Genomic DNA, 15,026 nt, shown 5'->3' with positions numbered 1-15,026 from the left:
GATTCAGGACTGAATCAATATAGAATTTACTTGTCTTAGTAGCTCTTACACTGGAATAAGTGGAAGTGAAAGCCTCTGTATTCACCTAATTCTTTGGCCTCAACCATGGGCCCTGATGGGGAAAGTATTTGCAAAGAAAGAGACTTATAAATTCAGATACCCAGCGTGAGTTCAGGACCATGACTTTAGGTTGCATGCCAGCTTCATGCAGTTTAGATTTTTTTTTTCCTAGTGTATATGCAGTGTAGCTGTCGGGTGTTTTTCGGTATTTATAGATTTATAATATTCTGTCAGAGGATGAAATAATCTAGTGGTGTGCAGCACTGGAAATTAATATTTTTTTAAACTCCTGATTATATTATACCAGACATTGGTTTCTCTATATGTAAGTTGAAGGAGCATTACATCCCTTACGAAGGAATGTACAGCAGTCTTTTCCCTTCCTGTGCAATGTAGGTGCATAAATTTTACTCATGAAATAAAACTCTTTTTATGTCATACTGATTTTACCAATATAGGGAAACACAGTTTTCCTCCTCTGTAAAACTTTTCTGTGAAACTTCTGTAAAAGTTTCTGGAGAGAAATGCTCATGGTTTTATATGTAAGCACACAGCATCATTTTACATTTAAATGTATATGTCTACAGAAATCTGTGATAATCCCCCATCCCTGGAATGCTTTATTAAATTCCATCCAGTTAGACTTAAAAAAAAAGAAAAAAAAGAAGCAGCTGAACAAGACAGCACTTAGTGAAATTCGGACAGGAATAAAAATAAAATAAATTTAGGCTGCCTTGAAGAAAGAAGAAAGCCATAAAAGTTTGGCATTAAGAGAAAGGTGAAAGAATGGATGTGCAGTAGATTTTCATATTATAAGCAGAAAGGGGCAGATCAAATATGATTATTTAAAAAAACCCCGGTATTAATGGAATCCATTGCCACAAGGTGTCACTCACGTCAGTAGCTTAGTGTTCCCTGGCTGAAAGAGGCTGCTCACAGTTGTTACTGTATGGAGTACAAGCTGCTCCTGGAGGGTGTAAGCCAGCCAGCCTTTCTCTGGGAAACATTAGGTGGGGGGAACTTGATGAATTTTGGTTTTTATATGCTGGAAGCCACTTTGCCTGTTCTGCCAAAGCATCTTGTGCTGCCGGAATCCGCTGATCTGCCCAGCATCACAAGTGCTAAACTTGCATTTGTTCATTCATAAGTTTTACTTAATCATGAAAGGATCTGGCTGGCCCGTGAACGTTACCCTGATCTAAGCATGCCGTGAATCCAAATAGAAAATTTGTGGCAGAGGTGCATATCTTGCCTCAAGTGCAACATACCTCTCACTTGAGACAATCCTTACAGTTCTGGCTGTGGCTTCTTACAGAGCTCAACTCACATTGATCGACGCTCTATGCCTGCTATGGGCTACATGACGCATACTGTGAGCGCACCCAGTTTGCATGGCAAGTCGGTAAGTTGAGAGAGCAGTTACTTTTCTTTTGGGTCATCATAGTATTGTAGTTAAGTTTTAAAATCCTGCTTATTCCATGGTAGCTGTATTTTTATTAGTTAAAACATAAATAACTTGAATGAGAACTTAATCTTAACCAGCTCCTAGTAAAGCCTGTAGGAATTTTGCTGTTATCTGCAATGTGAACACGGGTGAGCTGTCTGTTATTAGAGGATTCAGCTTTTATTATGTTTATTTGACCAAATGCAGAGTTAATGAAATAATTGCTTAATCATGTCAAGTAACTGCTTTCTGGGCACTGAGGTGAAAAATGTAATTACAGTTACTCTCCCTGAAGACTGCTAATTTCCTCTTTACAATGTGTCTAAATACCTGCAGCCTGAAGAGCTAACATTGCTTCTCATTCGATTAAGGAGACATCAGGCTAAGTTGGCTAGTATACGAAATTACACAATCGCACAATTACTGCAGCACTTGCCAACTAATTCCACCTATCAGGTCAGCTGCTGCGTGGCTCATCTGTGCCGTATGACATTTTGTGACTCTGCAAATGCTTCCTTAGTGGCATGCTTGAGTCTGTGCTTTCTTGCCCATTCTTTGGTATTCTACAATTCCCAGGTCGTTTGCGGTTTTTCTTTGCTACTGTATTTGCTATAAAAGATGAGCATTTTAAGTTACAGGGCACCATGCATATGTTTCAAAGTTTTATGTATACTTCTTTTTTATACTATTTCTGAAATGCTGCATCTTCAGAAATGTGGGTTAAAGTATTAGATAAGTTCATTCTAAAGCAAAACCATTTCTTTGTGCTGCTTTCATGATGGGATTGGCTCCCTGTGCCACATGCTGCGTCACCTGCAAATTGAAATGCATCAGCCAGTTTGTACATTCATCTGAGCTTGTAAGTGTGTCAGTTCTGCAGGTGAATGTTGGTACATAAAAGCTCGGGGCACCTTGGATCATCAACAGTGCTGTTGATTGCACTGATGTATGAAACTTGTAAATGTGAGATCAAACAGAAATGTACTTACAGAGCTCTTTGGTTCATATTAGAGTCTCAAAAATGAAGCCACCTGGCGATAAAATGTGGTGACTCTTCTTGGAATTGGTGAAGGCTTTATATTGGCCCAAAACTAAAGGCATTTTTGGTAATTTGGAAAAGTTTAAGTTCCCAACTTACCTCACCTACAGAACAATTGCACTAAGATGGGCGATAGTAAGAGAGATTTCTCCAAAAATGGGCAGACTTTCTAGTTGAGTCCTCAGCCAGACTTACAAGCTGATCAGACAAGAATTGTAAGTGAACACCTCTAAAGAAATGCAAGTGTGATCTATTGATTTTATGGCATAAAGGGTTTTCCTTTTTTAACTACACATTCTCATTGGCTCAAAACTTGAGAAAAGGTATAGTTGCATTTTTCTTTTATTCTGAAATTTAAGGTACCCAGGATATAAAATCCTGTTCAAATAGTATTAAAAATTCTAGGAATTTTGGGGCATTTTGTCTGACTACAAAGCACATTTGCAACAGTTAAACTTTATTTTGTTCTGTATTGCAAATACCTCTTCTGAAAAAAGGAGAAATAACTTTGTTATGACTGCTGTGCATGCTTTTCTTGAAGTGACTGTAATGAAGATGTTGCTAAGTGAATATAACTATAAAATTAAGCTGATAGCAATTACAGGTGAGCCAATGAAAAATAAGGATCAGGTTGAATGCTGTTACTTAAAAGACAAAATGGATTCTCTAATCATATAACTGACATCTTTTTCAGTATTTTATTCCCAAAATTTATTTCATACTTTCCCTGAATAAAGGAATTCATATCTTAAAATGTGTATGAAATGGGATCAAAAGTATTCTAATGATTTTTTATATGATGGCTTCTAGTTACATCTGACTTTTCTTCTCCCAAAGAGACATATTTGCTAGGGGACAACACCATAACTTTTTCAGTGAAGGGATAGTCAGTAGAAATTGGTCGTGAAAAAATAACTTCTGAAAATCTATTGTTTCAGTTACGTGTCTCATTAGAGGTGGAAAACTCAAATCTCTGATTGGAGGGTGGGCACGAGGTACTAATATTCTTGGGGAATATTTTGCCCATTTTTCAGCTGTAAATAGCAATATGCTGGTGGAGCAAGTGTGCTTTTTTTATGTACTTCCTACCCTGTTGTTTTGTTTCCTGTTTCATCCATTTTCTTATATAACCAATCCAAGTATTCTGAAATTGTTTCAAACATTCAAAGACATTGCATTGTTTTTTTTTCCCTATGTACTTACCTGAAGGCGGATGACACTTATATCCAGTTGAAAAAGGATTTGGAGTATTTGGATCTAAAGGTAAGAATTTTATTTTTTTTTTTTTTTAGGAGTCTACTTCCATTGGTTTTTTTTACCTTTGTACCTACAGGTTTTCAAATCACCTTCTGTTCAGAGATGGAAACTATGTCTTTTGCCAGTTGTGCTTAGAATATTGAGTGTCATTATAGTAGTGACTATACAATTGAAGTGCAAACTCAGAAAATGCAATTGCTTCAGCTTGTAGGATGAACTTGTGTTGCTGGTACTCAGATGAATGATATTATGTGGGTTTAGTGAAATCAGAGAAAAAAACTGATTCAAAATGTTTGCCTGCTGTACCATTAGAACCAATATGAAATCAGCTCCTCAAAGTTAAAACAGGGTGTTCTTTTAATCCAGCTTTTTCCCTTTAAATCTTCTTGAGCTGACTTTTTCCTTGTTTTTATCATATGCTGTATTTATAGTGTCTTGCTTTCTTGTGAAAATGTGGTGATTAATTAGCACCTATCATTTTTTTCATATTATTGTAGCTAAGAGATTTCCAATGCACCCATTCATCCATCCATCCAGAGATATAATCTGCCCACATGATATTTTTCTTAAAAAAAAAAAAAGATAGTGATCATCAAAGCATCTGTCTAAACTAGATTACTTCTGTATCTGGTGCACCTGATAGGTGGCAATTTGATAGCAAATCTAGACTTATTAAGAGCAGGTTTTGAAGAAAAAAAACCAAAAAATATAATCATTCCACTTAGCAAAGCGGTCTACCACTTTCTATGGTGTATAGGATATTGCACCATATATAAAACATATGGTGTTTCTGATAATCAAGGTGGAGTGAAAATTGACGCCTTGTAATCCTCATTGTTTGCATGTACATAGTTCTCACTGATGCCGTGGGCCGTTGCCTTTGTGCAACTAATGAGCTGAGTGGACCTGTTAGTATGCATATTTCAATTTTATCTGATGTTTTAATGGCTGAATATATAACCAAATATATCAATGGAAAATACTAATCATCCATATTATATAAGAATGATGTAATTTCTCAAAATGGGCATTTCTTAATAACGTTCCTTCAGTAGTGGTCTGGAAATGTAAAAATTCAGGTCAGGTTGTTGAGAGATTAAAGAGACCACGTGAAACTTGAGAAGGTGTCTTTGTATTGGTTAAATTTCTGCTTTGCCACTAAAAGTAGAGATGCTTTGTTTTGAGTGTGAGGAAAAAAGAATAGAGCGCTGGATGAACTAAGTAAATTACATATTGAATTGGTAATGGTGCAATATGGCAAATTCACAGTTAATATACTTGGTACCTTTCATTTAAGGCACTGATGGCTTAGCTAGAAAGCCTGTTAATCCAGGTCTCTCTTTTTACTTCATTGGGCTTTGAGATAGACCCACTCTAATTAAACAATTTCAAATAGGACCAAAGATTTTAGAACTGGAGTTAAACTTTTTTTTTTTCTCACTAAATCCATTATTTCTGAAGATCTCTATTCTTAGAGGTTTCAAAATACAATTCTTCAAAATGGAATAATGATTAAGCAATTAACTGCATAATGCATGCCATAGTACTAAAACTGATTACAGTAACTGGTTATACAACATTTAGTAATTCATCATTACTGACATGTTTTGTCCCCCTCTTGCTCTTATCCTTTTATATGAGCCTATTTTTTATTATTTAAGTTTAAAAATATTATCTAATAAATAATTTTTATGTTAATAACAAGATTATATTGTTCAACATTATAGTGTATTGTCATAGCATAAGTATAAATTAAATAAAAATGCTTTAGAGATATTAATCCATTTCAGTAGTTTTCCATGCGAGCTAGCTCTGACATTAAAAAAAAGTCTAAAGACTGTTTACTCACACTGTGAGGAAAAATTATTGATAATTTTGAACTTGCCAAATACCACATGTTGTGGAGGTTTCTTTTAACAGTATTGCCCTTAGATTATGAACGGGTTTTTTCCCCCAAATTGTTCAAATATATTCTTTTTTCACTCATGAAATAAAGGTATGTTGGAGCATGAAAGAAATAGTGTACGTGTATGCTATAGCATAACCATGCCTCTTCTGGAAACAGATTTCCACAGTTGTGTTTCCACAGTTAATTTTTTAATCTCTAAAGTGGGTAGACTCTGTATTAGAAAAGCAGACAGGAAGAGCAAAGGAAAGAAAAACTCAATTTTCCCCACAAGCTTCTAAGATGACTTTGCAGATAAGGGGAAACACAAGTGATGAACCCAGCTTCCCTTTTTGTGACTGTAAAATCAAGTTGTTGAAGGCTACAGGAGGCATGGACGGGCATTATATATGGGCAGAATACTTTGCTGACATTCCCAAGCAGGTTATACAAAATATGGATGAGGAAGTATAGGAAAGTTTGTGTTGCTAAGTACAAATTGTGCAACCAGTCGAAGCAGATCTGGGGCCCTCTAAGTGGTTCAGCAGTGGTCCTGCTTTGTCCTTCTGCAGTCATACTGTAATATCTGAAGCTGCTTAGTTTCTGCTGCAGTTGAAAGAGGTTGCTAGTGTAAGCTTGTGCCACATAGATAATGAAGGGAATAGTGAATGGCAGGTATTTGTTATGGGAAGAAGGGTAAGTGTGATTGAAATAACTTTTTTCACTGAAGTTTTAACTAGGTTGCTCAAATTATCAATATAGAGCTCTTGGTGCAAGCGTTACTACATACTACATGGCAGAAAATATCTTAACTGGAATTCCCCACACTCTTGAAACTGCAATTGGACAAGTCTGAGCAAATCCTATTTTGTCGTGTGTTTGTATGTATGTTTTGCAAAAGTAAAAAAGTCTTATGGTTGTATGAACAATCTACCCACAACATAACAAGATAGGTAGATATCCAGTTGTAGCCTCTGTAATGGCAGATTATATGGACTATAAACCTCAAGGATCAGTGTGATGTAAGAGCGTGTGATTACTGCTGCTCATGGAGTTTTGAGTTGTAAGGTTTGGGGGTTTTAATTTTTACATCTGTAACAAGCTATTACTAAACTTTTGTTTGAAACAGATAGAAAATAATGGACCTCTGATCAACATGATATACAAAGTGCTAAAGAACTCAGCACAAGGGTTACTATCCAGTATACATGTAAGACTGCTTGCATCTGATATGCACTCATCCCATTGCTTTTTAAAATAGCAGTCAATGTTTACATATTCTGGCTTTTACAGGTGTCTTATGGTAAACAGTAAAGCTTTCTGCAAGACTTTATTTTTTTTTCTTTCCTTTTTTTCCCCTTTCCTTTCCGCCCCCCCCCATTTTGGAGTCTGTATGTAAAATTATGGCTGAACTCAGTGTTTGGTTTCATTTTATCATGTTTTGAAAATGATTGTGTCAAGTAGTGATTCCTATGTGTAATTTTGAAAAGTGAAAGCATGCTAAATCTTCATTATGTTCTCATGTTCGCTGCTTGATAATTAGCAAATTCTTTACAGTTCTGATTATGTAATTTAAAATATCCCCAAAATCTGTAGACTGGTTTTTATGTTAATTGCATTGCTTTGAAAAAGGTTTTTGCATTCTCTTAGATTGCAGGTAATTAAATATGCAAAATTATTACTTTGACATGCTAGTATTTATGCTTACATTTAATTATTTGTGGTTATTAAGTAATTCAATTAATACTTTTGAAAGAAAGGCTTTTTCTTATATAAAACACACCTTCGTTGAAAATATCCAAAAATTGAAAGTCTGGAGAGTCAGTAAATGCTTTTGATTTTGGTGATGGGGAAGTAACATTTCATCACATGAAAACACATGATAAGTCTTTGAATGGAGTCTGCCATTGGAGGAGAGAAGATGGTAAACCTAAATGATGACCATATTCTTCTGTCTTAAACCTACTTTGTTATTTGAAAATACTCTGTGTAGATGGCTAACTTCATGTAACATGGTAGATGAGAAACTGAGGTTGTATCAAAAATTTATCTACACTTACAGTAAAATTTAATTACTTTAAGAATTAAACTGGCATGATCCTGTTTGTTAAGTTAATAAGTAAACTATGTAGCCTCAACTCTGGAGATTGCCACTCAGTAACAAAGCAAACTACCTCTTCTACCCCACCAAAAAAGCCAACAACTTCTGCTTTTACATTAAAACCGCTGCTCTTATATTATTAAAGACAATATTTAGGTGAATTTTTCTTCATTAACTCTCACCTTTATATGAATGGAAATATACTGTATATGAGTACTATACTTATAAACACCAGGTGTTTCTTTGGTAAGATAGTATTTGCTTTAATGAATCTTTAAAAGTGTTCTAATTTAGTAATACTAAGTCATTAGATTTTAAGGCTTTTAAAAACTGTATGATTAATGAGATGTATTATATTACCATTTTCTTAATCTCATTTATTCACAAAAAGGGTCCCATGTAGACAGTGGAAATAATAAACATTTCTACAGAAATAGACATGCCTTCATTTTAAGATTGTTGTGAAGGTTGGAAGTATAAAATAGTATAGTTTCTGTGCTGATTTAAAAACTGTGTTACATGAGAAGATAATCTTCGCACCAGAAATTGAATATGAAACTAGTGTTTTATGGAATGAGAGATTTGGTATATTATAAACATGTCAAAAGAATTAATTACTTTTAATTCCATTATAGCACTTTTATAGCAGCCTGTCTTTAATAAATTTCACCCTATACTATGGAAGACACTATGCTTTGTAGAATGAAATAGTTGCAAAAAAGTTGTATTTTCAGTCATTGATTAATGCTGCTATTCTTGCAGCCAGACATTTAAAGGAACTTCCAAGTCCTTTGGCTTCAAGAAAGCCATTAAAGTTGAACTGTTAAAACCATTAGGTTCTGCAGGAACAGAACCTTTGTGACCGTAGACAGGTGGGATTATACTGTTTTGTACAGAATTTTAAGCTACTCTGAGTTATTAAATAGCCTCATAAAACCACTAATCCTTTCTGATAACATTTTTTTAAAAGTAAAACCATATTTAGAAAGACTCGTATCCAAAATTTTACTCATCTTTGTTAATAAACATGAATATTTAACAAAACTTTTCATTGTTGAAGCATAATTAGGTTTTAGTTTGCAACAAATTTCTCAGACCTTTAAAACTTGTTTCTCTTAGGTGACAGGGCGTGACACGTTAAAAGATCGAAGTACAAAACCTGTCAAGATTGCAGAAAGTGATACTGATGTAAGTATCAAATACCACTTCAGAACCTCTTGCATTATTCTGAATATTTGTGTTGTACTGTTATGTGTTCACATTATTATGCTATTTGGGGCAAAATATTGCTAGTGGAGACTTTTCTGCTTGGTTTTTAAAATGTAACATTATTTATATGATTTCATTTTCAGGTCAAACTAAGCATTTTCTGCGAGCAGGACAGAATTCTGCAGGATTTGGAGGACAAAATAAGAGCCCTTAAGGAAAATAAAGTTAGTAAATTAAAAAGAGTTTTATAAAATAAATAACAACTTTCATCTAATCATAAAATATGGTATTGCAAACAAAAAAATTAAATTACAGGATGCTGCTTGCATTGTTGTCATTTTCTTTGGACATGTGTATAAACATATAAGGAAAAGAATTGCTTTTTATGTTAGGATTGAGTACCCGCTTTTAGAAAAGATGTTTTTAAAAATGAATGTTTTAAAACCATATACATCTAATTTTCTGGTATTTATTACAAATTGGGGTACATACACTTTCTCTGTAGTTTTGCTTTATGTCTTAATATGTATATGGTGAGAGGCTGAGTCATGTTTCATTTGCAGTTCTGCCCGCTTGCACAAAAATTGTTTGCATAAGTAGCAGCGTGCTACCATATTGAGCTCGCTCTGTAACTTGCGTGGTGTTTTGTTGTTTTGTTTGTTTAAAAAAAAAAAAAAGAGTGAGAGAAGGGAGAGATTTTCAAATTAGTAAGAATTTCAGAAATGTATGCTGGTTTATATATAGTACTGTGAACTTAGTTCTGAGGGTTATGACTGAAATGCTGAAATATTTTCTGTGACAAGTTTGTAGTTGGAACCCCCCACCTTTCTGCTGTGCCCATTCAAGTCAGAGTTCAAATAGTAAACAATAACAAAATGGTTTGCCTTTCCTAGTCTTTCCTTCCTGTATGTATCTTTATCTGCTTCACTGCCTATGAGCTATAGGTGTCAACAAATTGAGGTGGTGCAGAAAAAATCTATTTTAAAATGAAAGTACTGTCCAGGTTGATCCTTCAGAAGAGCTACTGTGCAAAAATGACTCAGTGTTACTTAGTCCTGACTGAATGAATTGGGCCTACTTCATGTTTTAGACAATATTTTAATCCCTCACGTGGCTAAATCAACTATAGCAGTGAATGAACACCTATCATTAAATAAACAGCTAATGCTGTGCTGTGGTAGGGCTGTCACAGTTCTGCACTGCTTAAGGGAATTTTTCTGAAACTGTAAATTACAGTTTTTTACAGACTATAAATAGAAAAATTCCCTTCTCAGTGCTTTGTGTTTTCCACATTTAGCTACCTAATGGAAAGATTAAATGGAAAATATCAGATAATTTTGGTTATAATAGTTAATTAAGGCTCTTGCACTTTTTCATTTACATCTTAGTCTCCACAACAGGAGGCCAATCCTAACCTCTAGTGGCTTATAGAAAAGACTGGGGGCGTGGAAAACAACTTCTATATTTCGCAGGTAGATCTGTAAACTTCCATGTAAATGTTGAAGCTTACTGCCATCATCTTCTTTTTAGGATCAGCTGGAGTCTGTTTTGGAGGTTTTACACAGGCAGATGGAGCAGTACAAAGACCAACCACAACATGTAGAAAAAATTTCTTACCAGCAGAGACTTTTGCAAGAGGATCTCATACATATTCGGGCTGAAATATCCAAAGTTTCAACGGTATGTGGTTTTGGTTGTTTCAAGAAAACCATAACTAAAACACCAGTTAAGAGTAAAACTGTATTGTTCATTGGATAGGGGAGTTAAGTCCTGTTCTGAACTGATTTGGTTAAGGTACAGGATACTAAACCAGAACAAAAAAATTTAAACGATCTCTCCAGCTTTCCTTTTCAATGCTCCCTTCCCACCGCCTCCCAAACAAAAGCTAAACCCCCTTTTTTATACCTTTTTCCATTTATGTATGGGGCTTAAATTGCAAATCTTTCAGCTAGTGCTTTGAAAATATCAATGTGCTTCCATGGTATTTTTCCAGGGGAAAAGGAGTTGAGAAAGTCTGTTGATATTTTAGACAAAATTTACTGTTGATGTTATGACTTAATAAAATTCAAATGCAATTTCATGTTGCATTTTAATTAATAAGATATTTCTAACAATTGGCCATGAAAGAGAGTATATTGAACCTGGGTGTTGTGTACTCATTATATTATTCCTACTTCTTAATGAATATGGGACTAGCTCTTCATAAGATTGTTTCTAGAATTGCATGAACACTTTTCCTAAACTAAGATCTGATCATTAAAATGCCAATGTTATTTAAATGTGTATATGCAGTATCTTGTGCCTGTAGAAAATGTATGACTTCCACAGACAGCATTTAAACTTTAATCAGGGGTGTAAATAGCAAGTTTACAGAATGGCTGTACTGGTCCAGTCCCAGGCTCCTTCTAGCCCAGGGTTCTGGCTTCAGAAGTGGGCATAAGCAGATGCTTAGGGAAGAGTAAGGATAGGAGACGTGGGTAGTATTTCCTGTCATAACCACTCCAGCTTTGAACTGTTTTCTACTTGGAGAATTCCTGAGATTGGTGGGTTTTTTGTCTATTTAGTAATCCTCAGTAGATCTCATTTCCAAGAACCTGTACAGTCTGCTGTTAAATTGTGTGAATCTTTTGCATCCAAAACATCGTTTGAAAAGGTATTGCACAGATCTTTTTTCCCACTACATGGACAGCCACTTTCTTTTATTTGTTTTGAGTATGTTTCATGTGATAGACCCTTACTCTTGTATGAGAAAGGACGGGGAACAGTCAGTCGTTATCTACTCTCTCCATGCCACTCATGGTTTCAGAGAACTCCATTATTTCTTCCCCTCAACTCCCAAGTGATCTCTTTTCTAGACTTCAGAGAAAAAGCCTATTCCATCATCCCTTACATAAAAATGCTCCAGAAACTTGATTTTTCTCAGTTCTGAGTCAGAAGGCAGACTGTGGTGCCATGGATGCTAGAAATAATCTAAGTCAAGTAAGAGTGATTGGATGGCCTTATTTTCCATGTGTCTGCTTGTTTATTCTCTTCTAATGCCATTACAACACAGCCTGTAGATCTTTTAAAGGGTGACCTGCTTTGTGTTTCAAAACATAAGTTCTGGCTCAGGTGACTGGATTTTAATTATAAACTTGTTTTAAATAGAGAAGTAAAGTAAAAGGAAATGGAACTAGAATAGACTTGATTCCTTCATAGCATATTAGTCATAGTTCAGATTCTATCACATGCCAGTTTTATACTTAAATGGTTTTGTGTGAGGGAGCTGGCCAGAGTTTTTTTAACTAGGAATTCTTGATTTGATCTTACAAGCTATAAAGCATTTTGAAGTTTATCATCAACTCTAAGCAAAAATGTAGACTACAAAAAGGATTTTTTGCTTCTTTTCATAATAGAACACCACCATCTTAAAACTACTTTGGCGCTCAATTAGGGAATGGATAGTGATTTCAAAGTTTATTGTAATGAATTAGAGTATTCCCTCTGTTAACAGGAAATGGAAAATGCCTGGAATGAATATCTGAAATTAGAAAAGGATGTGAGCCAGCTGAAAAAAGCCTTACAGGAACAGATGAATAGTTCATTGGTATCTCAGGTGAGTCCATTTCCAGACACTGGTTTACTTATGAGATGATTTTGTCTGAACTTGAAACAATCATCTCATAAGAGAAATTCTCTGCAATTTTTGCACTGTGTTCAACTGTCACGTAGTTTAGTTTGCAAAGTTCAGGCATTGTAACAGTATAGCTATGCAGTAACTAGCTATCTTGCAGCATGTGTAATAGTTTCTCCTAAATTGTCTATGCAAATTTGTCATTATTTTATTATGTTTTTATTACATGCTGACATCTTGACATTGATAACGTATTTAATTTATAAGACTATGCAGGACTTCTTAGTCTTCCATTTATTTGATCTGACATTGTTGGCTTCTTTATCCATTTTGAAGAACATCAGTCACTAGCTTGCTATTGTCATTACTTGTTCTTTGTCGTGTTCTTCTATTTATGGAAGATTTATCTCTGTAGATTGTTTTGTGAAGTGGTGTAAGTGTTTTAACAGCCATCAGTAATTGAAAGGCATCTTGATTTTGAGTCAGTTACTCAGTTTTGAGTAAGCTAAATTATTCTGTTTGCTGAACTGGATGTGGCATACCGGATTATTTCTGCACACCTGCTTACAGCTGGTGATTTTATTCTTAGAGTAAGGAATACAGCTGTGTTTAAGCCGAACAGTTTTATTTAAAATACAGAACACAAGGAACAAAGCTAATGTATGCATTTTTCTCAAACCTTAGCCTACTTTTGCAAATATCCTGGACCAAAAGAGCTCACCAAATTTATTCATTTGCAACGAATATCTGATCAGATATGAATTGAAGTCTATTTATTTTCACTATTAATGGATAAGTGTTTTGTATCAAAGCAAGAGTTGTAAAACTTCTTTAGATTGCATCTTCAAAATCTATTTTAGTTTACTTTTGATTTTGGGAGGTGGGGGAGAGTGATTCAGTTTCTAGAGCCAGAATATTATGTAATTGAGTTCAGCTGTAGAATACATACCTCCTAAAATACCCCTGGGATTTTTTGAATAAAATCATCCCTGTATGAAGTTATTTTGTTTAACAAAGGGAAATTACAGGTTTAAATAAAATATACTTTAAGTACTTTAACAAAGAATTTTCAGTTGTGCATTGAGCATGCTTAAAATACTGGATGTATGGATGCGATTCAACACATATAGAAGGGAGTGCAGTTTGCACAGGAAAAATGTTAACTCAGTTTTATTATCTCATATCACATACATGCATAATTATAAAAAATGCACATGCACACACACACATGCATGCTGTGTGTTTTGTGTGTGTATACTTACATATATATGTGTATATATATGTATGCATAGGTAGGTTTGGCTAAGACTTTAAAAAATGTTTCTGAATACCTATTTCAGGGGTACTAAGGGGAGCTGATCTTTTCAGAAAGTACTGAATATTCTTAAAACTCACTTGAAGTATCCATACTAGTTAGAGGGGTTTTTTGATGTCTGCCCAAGGGTATGTAGATTCAAGGTTGTTTATCTAGTGTTTTCCAATAGCACTAAATTAATACACACTGTATTTTAAAAGATGCAGTTTTCATGGAATATTATTAAAAATTCAGCAAATTTGCAGGCTCCAGTTGCTGTAGGAAGCAGCTAATGTTATTTCTGTGTAGCACTAGTTAAGAGGTTCAAACCTAAACGTTTCAAGCAGCTTGGTCAGAGTAAATCTTGCTCTTAAGAGTGTAGCTTCATTGTCTTTTGCTTAAGGATTGGAGAGATCTGGGCATGATGAAATTAACTGAGATGTGGTATTTTGTCAGTGATAACTTTTTAGTTGGTGTTTCTCCTGGTTTTATAAATCATTCTAAATTATGTTGCTGTGTGAAGGAAGTTAGAGAAATCGATTTATCTCTGCAAGTTACCTTTTCATGCTTGCCCATAAAGTATATTTATACCCTTACCGTAAACAGCAATCTTGGCTTTCATAATTTAAAAATAAATTCATCTGTTTATCTTTTAGATCTATTCCATTTTTGATCTAAAATATTCTCTTCACATCAATATTTAAGTAATGGGAAGAAATAATATTAAAAGATCTCCTGGCTTTTTGTACATTACTTATCGAGCAATTTCTCAACGGTTTTAGAAGCAGGATTTTTTGTACATGTGGGTTTTTTTTAACCAGTTCTGAGGCTTGATTATTGTAAATCCATCATTTGGTTCCTTGTAGTGTGATTAATCTCAGAAAAATGAAATGAAATGTGCAAATTTATAGTTTGTATCCTGACAATCTTTCAAGATACATCCCATCTATCGAGTGAGTTTGCTACAGGCAAATAACATTCTCCATCATTTAAATGTTTGTGTTCTTGGCACCCTGTTTGCTGATCTGTAACCTGGCTGAACATATTTTCTGATCTAAGACAGAAAGTGGAAGGCAATTTATATGCCTTCCTTAGCTCTATGAGGTGTAAAAGCTTTTACTAAA

The 15,026-nt window shown here is 34.6% G+C and overlaps 1 protein-coding gene across 7 annotated transcripts in view; it reads left to right on the top strand.

Annotated features, from left to right (window-relative positions):
- PLEKHA7 (pleckstrin homology domain containing A7) overlaps positions 1–15,026 on the top strand; it is a 157,759-nt gene that overhangs the window by 123,052 nt on the left and 19,681 nt on the right. For all 7 annotated transcript variants that reach the window (XM_074884608.1, XM_074884607.1, XM_074884613.1 and 4 more), the window contains 6 exons: positions 1,376–1,462; positions 3,753–3,806; positions 8,906–8,974; positions 9,139–9,219; positions 10,526–10,675; positions 12,489–12,590. In XM_074884608.1, coding sequence (XP_074740709.1) covers positions 1,376–1,462; positions 3,753–3,806; positions 8,906–8,974; positions 9,139–9,219; positions 10,526–10,675; positions 12,489–12,590 — 543 coding nt within the window. The remainder of the gene's footprint in view (positions 1–1,375; positions 1,463–3,752; positions 3,807–8,905; positions 8,975–9,138; positions 9,220–10,525; positions 10,676–12,488; positions 12,591–15,026) is intronic.

Source organism: Strix uralensis, chromosome 15, assembly GCF_047716275.1.
Source record: "Strix uralensis isolate ZFMK-TIS-50842 chromosome 15, bStrUra1, whole genome shotgun sequence".
Lineage (NCBI taxonomy): Eukaryota > Metazoa > Chordata > Aves > Strigiformes > Strigidae > Strix > Strix uralensis.
This window is presented reverse-complemented; position numbering and strand designations above follow the sequence as displayed.